This window comes from Pediculus humanus, genomic scaffold (assembly GCF_000006295.1).
Source record: "Pediculus humanus corporis 1103172108281 genomic scaffold, whole genome shotgun sequence".
NCBI classification, from domain to species: domain Eukaryota; kingdom Metazoa; phylum Arthropoda; class Insecta; order Psocodea; family Pediculidae; genus Pediculus; species Pediculus humanus.
The window spans coordinates 197,671-207,253 of NW_002987850.1; the positions used below are offsets into that span (position 1 = coordinate 197,671).

At 35.2% G+C, this 9,583-nt stretch overlaps 1 protein-coding gene across 1 annotated transcript; it reads right to left on the bottom strand.

The window, feature by feature from the left end:
* Nucleotides 1-390: 390 nt before the first annotated feature.
* On the bottom strand, nucleotides 391-5,967 carry Phum_PHUM511860 (uncharacterized protein; the record flags this gene model as incomplete). The annotated part of the gene is made up of 6 exons (XM_002431036.1): nucleotides 391-1,844; nucleotides 1,958-3,845; nucleotides 4,046-4,075; nucleotides 5,373-5,438; nucleotides 5,758-5,812; nucleotides 5,951-5,967. The coding sequence occupies 6 exons, from the start codon at nucleotides 5,965-5,967 to the stop codon at nucleotides 391-393; spliced, it is 3,510 nt and encodes a 1,169-aa protein (XP_002431081.1).
* Between the last annotated feature and the right edge of the window lie 3,616 nt (nucleotides 5,968-9,583).

Below are 9,583 nucleotides of genomic sequence, written 5' to 3' on the forward strand. Positions count from 1 at the left end.
TTTTTTAATTAAAAAATAAAAAAAATTTTTGTTAGTCTTGCGTGAATCGAACAACCAAACAAACAAAAAAATAGTAATAAAGTCGTCGACATTGTATATAACGTTTATGGCATTAATGATAACACAAAACAGGATTGCCAATGTAAAAAAATAATTAAAACGCAAACCGTTTGATAAAAAAAAAAAAAAAAGTTGGCAATGGTTTTATTTTGATGGATGATTTTTTTCTGTTTGTAAGTTTCTATGAGGTATCTGATAAAAGTTTGTTTGTACATAATATATGTAAGGGTCAAATTTTCCCGGTTTTTTTTTTTTTTTAACGTTGGCAATCCTCGTGTTTTAAATTTTTAAATAATTTTAAATAAGACTCGAATTCGATGTAAGAGGAGGCTAAGACGAGAGCGATCTTTTTTTATCGCGATTTTGCGATTCATTAAAAACAATGGATGAATTTTCCGATTCGTCGCGACCTTGTTGTTGATGATTTTCCGATTGAAAACGTGACAAATTTCCATCGTAATCGTTTGTTTCCGATCGGGAGAAGTTTGTCGTTGAATTATTATTATTATTTTTATTATTATTATTATTATTGTTCGATGACGGCGTTTGTACTAGTAATAAATTTTTGTTGTCGCTTCGCGAATTTCCTTCTCGGTTGCTTTGATTGTTTTCGTTATTGTAATAAAAAGATATTTGTTTGTTGTTTGATTGATTCGAAATTGAGTCGTCGCTTTGAGTTGCTCCACTTTCTGAATTGTAGTACGTCGAAGAACTTTCGCTCGAGTCGTTGTCCGTTTGGATGTTTGTCGATCTGTAATCGGGTAAATTGTCCGATGATGCGTGGCTAAGATCTTTGCCGTATTGCGTGGGTAGTTGAATTCCGATGGATTCTTGCGTTAAGGTGCCACCGAGTTGTTTGAGTACCGTCATTCCGATTTCGTTGGCGACGGGATCGCTAACTTGTGGTTGTCCACCGTATTGTTGCAATTTCACAGATTCTGATGGATTTTCTATTGCGGCTAATATATCTTGTAGTAAACCGTTTGAAAGAACTTCTCCGTGCGGTACTTGCTGACCCGTGTTTCCTCCCGATGCTTGAATTTCGAGAGTGTATCGACCTTGTGATCCTTGAATGGGTATTCTTTGAATGTCGTTGTGTACATTAGGACTTGCACTTGGTTCGTAAGTTTCTGGTTGTTGTTGTTGCTGCGGTGAAGGAGACGTATTGAAATTTCCTTCAAGTGCGTTGGAAGCGACCGATGAATCAAAATGAGTCGAAGCTTGATGATGTACGTCGTGTCCTCCGCTGTATCCAGGAGGACCGTATTGAACTGGTGGAGCTGTCGGAGGCGGTATGATGAGTGGATTTTCTTTATTTCCTTTGGTGCCGGGATCGGGGTCTGGAACCGCAGGTGGAATGTAGGTGTTACTGTGGTGATGATGCGAATGCGATGAACCACCCCAAACTCCTGTATTTCCCCATTTTGCTCCTATCGACGAAATTAAACCGTCAGGTACCGGAGGACGAAATTTTACTGGTTTTTTAGGCTGTGATAAAGGTAAAGTCGTCGGAGGAATGTTGCTTGGCCCCAAATGACCAGCGGATGTGGGAGGACCGTAAGATTGACTGGGACTTATAGTAGACACTGGCAAATCAAAACTGATTGATGGTACGATTGAAGTGTGAACGTCTGAAGCAGGAACTCCGAAACCACTTCCAAAACCTGAAACACCCGTTTGAACACCTGCTCCTCCTCCGCAGCAACCTGGTTCTGCTGGAACTCCGTATAGTATATTGGGAGCCAAAGGTGCTTTATATAAACCTTCGGAAAAGCCGGATGATCCTAAAGACGGAGGTTGAAGTGGGTGTGGCACGGGCGGACCTAAAATTAATTTTTTTTTTTTTTAAATTTTGTAATTCATAAATTTTTAACTTATCATTTAAATGTTTGCTTACCTCTGTACGATGTGTTTGGTGGAACCGTTACAGAATGGCTGGGCTTTGGAACTTTGTATGATGTAAAAGCTGGGGGTCCATAAGAATTACTAATTGAATTAATCGGAAATGATGAGCCGTGAGAAGAAACGGGAGGACCGTATGAACTGCTTGGAGCAGAACTGTGAAAACTGCTTGACGGTTTTGATAGAAATTGAGAATTACCAGGAGCAGATGGGGGGCCGTAAGATATACTTGGTGGTTTAGGTGTTCCATACAAAATACTAGGTGGTTTGGGACTGAAAAAGTTATTTGAAGGCTTTGGAGGTCCATACGAAGTGCTTGGTCGTTTTGGTGGCGGACCGTAAGAACTGCTTGGAGGTTTTGGGGGACCGTAAGAACTACTTAAAGGCTTTGATGGCCTGTAGGAAATACTTGGCGGTTTTGGTGGCCCGTAAGAAACACTTGGTGGTTTAGGTGGACCGTAAGAACTGCTAGGTAGTTTTATTGGACGTGGGGGTCCATATGAACTGGAAGGTCGTGGAGGGCCGTAAGAACTTGATGGTTTTGGAGGGCCGTAAGTACTGCTTGGGGATTTTAACGGTTTGAAAGATACGCTTGATGAAAATCCCGATCCACCAAATGAGCCGAAAGAAGTTGATGGAATTTTATAAGAGCTACTCAAAGAATTTGGAGGGCCATAAGAAAAACTAGGGCGTTTCGGGGGACCATAAGATGAGCTAGGACGTTTTCCAAAATTAAAAGATCCGGATGAGCTGAAATGATTACTGGGCTTTTTAGGCACACCATAAACGGTGCTAGGTCTGTGGGAGTGGCTTGAGAATACCGATCCACCACTAGAGAATCCAAAACCACTTGGAGGACCGTATGATGAACTAGGTTTAAGAGGAGTACCATAAGAGGTACTTGGTTTAGACGACGAACCAAAAGAATTTGAAGAATGTAATAAAGTTCCTAAGCCAGAAGAACCGAATGATGAGCCTCCAAATGAAGAGGTACCGAACGACGCAGACGAATGATGAGAGGAACTATGAATTGTACTAGAGACAGTGTGACTGCTCAAATCACCACCTGCAGTAGCTCCGAAAAATCCCCCATCATTTCCACCGCCACCATGATGCGGAACTCCGTAAGAACTACTCGGAGCATTTGCTGCAATTCCAGGTATCGGTTTCCAGCCATCAAACTTCAAATTTGGAATGTCACTTGAAATATGAGACGAACTCGGTGGTCCATACGATGAACTTGGTAACAATGGAGTTCCGTACGTGGGATTGATCTTGGGCGGACCACTGTGAGAATTAAAATTATTAACCACGCTTAACTGCGTTCCCACGGAAAATTTCGGAGGTCCATATACGGGTACGGGTCTTTGACTGAAAGAAGGTTTCGATATCGGAGCATGAGGAACTCCGTAAGTCGGTTTTGGAGATTGCGGAGGTGAGGGTTTATAAGAAGGCGGTCCGTAAACAGGTTTTGGAGGAGGAGCAGAATACGTATTTTTAGGAAACCTAAAAGGATTTTTAACGGGAGGACCGTACGAACCCGAAGGTTTCGTACGGCCGACGTTAAATTTTGGCACGCCGTAGGATCCCGAAGGAATCGATACGGAACCACCCAAACTTGAATAACCTCCATGACCGGAAGGTGGTAATAAATCTCCGGAATCGTGACCGCTTCCGCTACCGTGATAATTAACAGTTCCATCGGAATTAAATGAATGTTCTCTCCTTTCGGCATTTTGCCTTTTCACAACGCTGCTGCTGCTGGAATTGACTACTACGTCATCGTTTATACCATCTAATTTCGTTTTGATATCTTTAACATCATTGACCAAAGAAGATTTTGTTGTCACGGTCAATCCGAAGAGTAAAATAAAAAATGTTATCTGAAAAAAAAAAAGAAAAAAAAAAATTATTTATATCTCAATGATGACTGAAATGGAAAATAAACTTCAATTTTTATAATTGAATACGAATCGTTCGTCGTCGTTGAGAAAGTTGTCAGAAAACGAAAAAGAGAGAGGGGGGGAAAGAGGAAGAGAGAAAGAGAGAAGGGAAGGAGAAGAAGAATAAAATTTATACGAACCTTTTTTATTTTCTTATTTAAATATTTCAACTTAGAAAAAAAAAAAAAATGAAGAAAAAAGAAAAAAGTAAAAAAGAAAAGAAGAAAAATCAAATTGTATTTGCATATTAAAATTGGTTAAAATAAATTTTTCAGGTGAGTTAATACCTGGAAGCAACTGGAATATATCAGTAATTTTTGTTTTGGAAAGAGAAGGCAAAAAAAAAGAAGACGAAGGAGAAGAAGAAAAAAAAATTAAAAGAACGTAAAAATTTAAATGAAAGAAATTATAAAATGGGTTACGCTCCAGGGCGACTGCGAAAAAAAAAAGAGGAAGAAAGAGGAAGAGGGTGGGAAAGGGGGAAAAAAATAAAAGAGGTTAAATAAGATGGAAAAAAAAAGAAGAAGAAGAAAAAGAGAAGAGTAAAAAGCTCGTAACGAAATGCGGTGGTGGTGGTGATGATGGTGATGGTGGTGGCATCAACGGCGGTGGTGTCGGAGGGTGGTGGCGTTGGTAATGGATGGAAGGGGGAGGGGAAGGGGAGGTTTAAAGACCTCTTTGTAGTTGAATTAAAAAAAACATTAAAACAATTTTTTTTTTTTTTTTAAATAAGGTTTTGAGCCTCGAGTAATTTTTTGTCATTTGCATGGAGTCCGCGAGCTAAACACGGTAACCTTTACAATCTGCCTTTTCATGGTTGTTTTTTTTTTTTTTTTTTACTCTATGGAAAGTTTTTTTTTTTTTCAAATTAAAAGATTTTTTTTTGTGAGTTGTATTTCTCTTCATTTTCGCTTAGAGTAATTTTCTCTATCTCTCTCTCTCCCTCTTCTTTTACTTTTTCCAGGCTTTTTTTTTTCATCACATTTGTTGTAACCGCTCGCTCGCCGTACAAAAAAAAAAAAAAAACTTTGTTCGGCCATTTTGTTTTTTTTTTCTTTTTTTTTTTAATATTTGATTTATCAATTTAAAAGTAAAAAACAAGAGTCGCTTTGGGTCATTTTTTCTTTTTTTTTTTTTATTCGAAAGGGGGGAAGGGGTTTACGGAAAAATTTTGAAAGGAAAAGGGGGAAGGGAGAGAGGGGGTTCGAACGAAAAAAAAAAAATTTTATTATTATCATTACCCATCGTTATACGTAAACTTTTTGTGTTTGTGTTAAAACCAAAAAAAAAAAAAAAATTAACGGAAAAAATAACATTAGAGAGAGACTTTACTGAATATGAGTAGAGAGAGAGAGAGAGAGAGAGAGAGAGAGAGAAAGAGAAAGAGAGGAAATAGAGCTGGAGAAAGAGAGAGAGAGAGAAAAAAAATTTACAAAGCCGATACGTTTTAAAAAAAAAAAAAAAAACCCTTCCAGGAGTTTTTAGAATTTCGTTTTGTTCTACTTCTTCTTCTCTCCTCTTCTCTTCTCTTCTCTTTTTTTTTACTCTTTTTTAATTTTTCGTTTCCAATTAAATGTGAATCAAATGCACGATGTGGCGTCCATTTTTTTTTTTTTGCAAGGGAAGAGGGAAGAGGGGGGGGAGTAAAATTCAAAATTTTTTAAATTAAAATTTTTGTATCCGTTCGTTAAAAAAAATCATAAGAGAGAAAGACTGAAAAAAAAAAAAATATTCGGGAATTAATGAGTGAGTAGAGAGGGAGGAGGGAGGGAGGGAAGAGAGAGAGGATTTAATCACGGAGAAAAAATAATAATAATAATAAAAGTTCATAATCAATTTTTTGACGGTTTACTGATCCGAAAAAGAAAATATTAATTATATCAATTAATCGTTGATTAAGAAGCGCTCTGGAAAAAAAAAATTTTTTTCTCTTTCTCCAGAAAAAGAAAATATATAAAAAAAGTTTTTTTTTAGTTTAGTTTTTTCTCTCTTTCTTCTTCTCTCTCTCTCTCTTTCTCTCACTCCAATCTCTCCCCCTCCCCCACATTTTTCTCATTTTCATCTTTTTCGATTTTATTATTATTTAACTTAAAATATAAGAATTATAAGTTTAAGAAGAATATTTTCTCTGGAAAAAAAAAAAAATTTTCCAGAGTTTTCCCCCGCCTCCTTTTCTTCATTTTTCCTCCCCCTTCTCCTCCCCCTCCGCAAACGCCCAACGACTTTTTCTCATTCTCGTCTCTGTACGCATTTTTCACATCTTCACAAAAAAAGTTTTTTTTTTTTATATATTTTTACGTTTAATCGATAACTTTGTAATTAGTTTTTTTTTTTTGCTGGAGAATGAAAAAAAAAAGGAAAAAGAGAGATAAAGTTACAAATCTTTCTCTCTCTCTCTCTCACTCTCGCTCTTTCTCCAGTAAAAAAAAAAAAAAAATCAAATAATGATGTTGTTAACCTCAACGTTATGGAACGGGAATGGAATAGAGTTAAATTTGTGCATGTTGTGTTTCTTTTTTCTTTTTTTTTTTTTTATCTGGAAATTTTCCTTTCCAGTTTTTCTGAGTTTTTTTCAAACACGACGACAACCTTTCAATCACAAACGCACGCATCTACGCAGGCACACGCACACGTACACGCATTTATATGACGTGAATAATGACGTAAAAGTTCGCATGATGATGTTTTCATGACGATTTTATTGCAAACTTGATAAACTTATCGCGTATGATTACAAGTTGCGTGTGTGCGTGCGTGCGTAAAAACGCGCGTACTCACGCAAGGTAATCGAAAGTGATTGTAAATAATAATAATAATAATAATAATAATAATAATAATAATAATAATAATAATAATAATAATAATAATAATAATAATAAGTGAAAGTAAAAATTTTGTTATTAGTATTAAAATTAATAATCGGGATCCGAATTGAAAAAAAAAAAAAAAATAACTATGATGATGATGATAATTTTTTTTTTGAGGTCAAAGGTTAAAAATTGTAATTTGTTGGTATTGCCTGATTGATTGATTGTTTGATCGACCTCAGATATATTTTCCAGTTTACTATTTTGTTTCTTTATCCGTCGATAATTATTAATAATTTAAAATTTGTTTATGAAATGTATGCGATTTCATGGGATTTGAAATTACGCCGCGTAAATTTTTTGTTTGTTTGTTTGTTTGGGATATTATCAAATTGTGAATCGACGCCATATTTTTTTCTTTATTTCCTGTAATTCCAGTCCGTTCGTTTTCCAGGAGTTTTGATTAAAAAAAAAAAAAATTGTTCACGCGTTTTTTTTTCATGCGTTTGTTGCGTTGGGAACGAAAGGAATCCAGGGGGGATTCCAGGGAGAATGAAGGAAGAAGAAGGATTGGTTGATGCTGTTGGTGCTGTTACGGTGACATTAGAGTCGGTCAAGGGTCAAATATACGAGGATCGTACCAATAACCAAATTTTTTTTTTTTCCCCTTTCTTCCGCCACGTTCTTTTGGGAATCGAACAATTTTCTTAAATTATAAATATATATTTTTTTGCGAATTATTTTCACGTGGGATTAACTGTCACCCCTCCCATATCCCCTCCTCGTTTTTTTTCGAGCTTCCTTTTCCCACCCTTCGGTTTTCCCTTTTTTCATCTCTGACTCTCTGGTCACCACGTGACCATAAAAAAAAATGACGTGAATTTTTTTTTTTTTTACTTTTTTTTTTACCGAATGAATCCATTAATTTTTTTCCCCCCATTCCTCTCTCTCTCTCTTTCTCTTCCTCCCTCCTCTCTCTCTCTCTCTCTCTCTTTTTAAAGTTGGGGAAAATAATAAAAATTCGTCTGGAATTTTATATTCAATTTCTTTTTTTTTTTTTTTTTTTTGCTGGAATGAAAATAAAGAAGAAAGAAAAAGTGGATTATTTAGAGTCGAAAAGTTTGTTTCAATTTATTTTTTTTTATTTTTTTTTTTTTTTTTTTTGACGAGACGAAAAATTCATTTTGTAATTTTTTTCTATCTCTCTCTTCCTCTTCCTCTTCCTCTCACTCTCTCTTTCTCTCTATTAAATCTTCCGGTATCACACGGTCTGTGTGTGTGCGTGTGCGTGCGTGCGGGTTTACATTTTCATTTATAATTCATTCACCGTCGTCGTAAAATAAAAAAAAAAATCCATTTTTCGTGTAACGAGTGAAAAAAAATTTTTCTGATTCCACGTTTAAAAAAAAAAATATATATATATATATAAAGAAAAATTACGCGATTGCTAATAAAATTATATAACTCGCGCGTTTTTTTTTTCTTTTTTTTAAATTTTATTAACGTATTAAATTTGTTTTTTATTTATTTTTTTCTTCGATTTTTTACGCGGCGTAAACCCGTCGCGAACGCGTCACGCGCGCGCGCGCGTAAACATTCGAGAAAAAAAAAATTTTTTTTTTTTTTCTTTGATTAACGAATCGTGAGTTACAAACGTTCGGGTATAATTAAAATTAAAAATCAAACAAAGGTCGATCGTGTCTTTGAACTTGACTTTCGTTTTTTTTTTTTTTTTTTTTTGAATACGAACGCGCGTGTTTATGTTTTTAATGTTTTTAATGTTTTTCGATTATGTTTTTCACGTTGTTTTCAACAAACGAACAAAAATGAAAATTGGTTTGCAAATTACTTTGCAAAAAAATTATTATTATTATTATTTTTTTTTTTTTTCGTATTAAATTAATTATAATGACTTTACTTTTTGCTCGTCCGTCTGTCTATCCGTCTGTCTGTCTATTTGTTGTCTGTTTGTTTGTTTGTTGATCTATCTATCTATCTATCTATCTGTCTATCTTTTCAAAATTGTTAAAACTTTCGCTCGTTGTCGTCGTCCTCCTCGTCGTGTTAATTATGTCAATGGTTTAATGTTACGTTCATGATTTTTGATTATCATTATTATTGTTATTATTATTATTATTTTCATTTAATTTTTTTTTATAACCGTGAGAAATTTTTTTTTTATTTTGCTTCTTATTTTTTTGTTTCGTCTCACGTTGGCTGCCTTGAAAGGTGAAATTTTTTTTTTTTTTTTTCTCATTAAAGTGTAAATGAAAACGTGACGTCGTCGACGTCGACGATGTTGGATTTTTAACGTTTTTAAAAGAAATTTTTTCTTTCTCTCTCTTAAAAGAGGAGAAAAGTAGTGACACAGAAAGTTATACACGGAGAGAAAGAGAGAGGGGGAGAAGACACTGAGAGAGAAAGATATAGAGAGGCAGGAAAGACAGACAGATAAAGAGAGAAAAAGAAACAGAAAGAAAAAGCACAAAGAATTACATACACACATACATAGATAGAAAGAGAGAGAGAGAGAGAAGACACAGAAAGTTACAAACACAGAGAGAAATATAGAAAGAGAAAAAAAAAATAGATAGAAAGAGAAAAAAAAGCCCAAAAATTGACACAGGATGATAGAGAGAAGAAAAAAAGAAAAAGCCCAAAAGAGACACAGTGAGAAAGAGAGAGAGAGATAGAAAAGGATTACTAGAAATTGTTATCAGTGACATTTTCTTTCTATTCGTTATTCTTATCGCTGACGTCAGTCGTGTTCAACAAATCGAATGATGGCATGATCGCAGGTAGAAAAAAAATCAGGTATTCTCACCTTTTTTTTCCTCTCTCTCTTTCCCTCCTTTTTCCAGAACGAATACA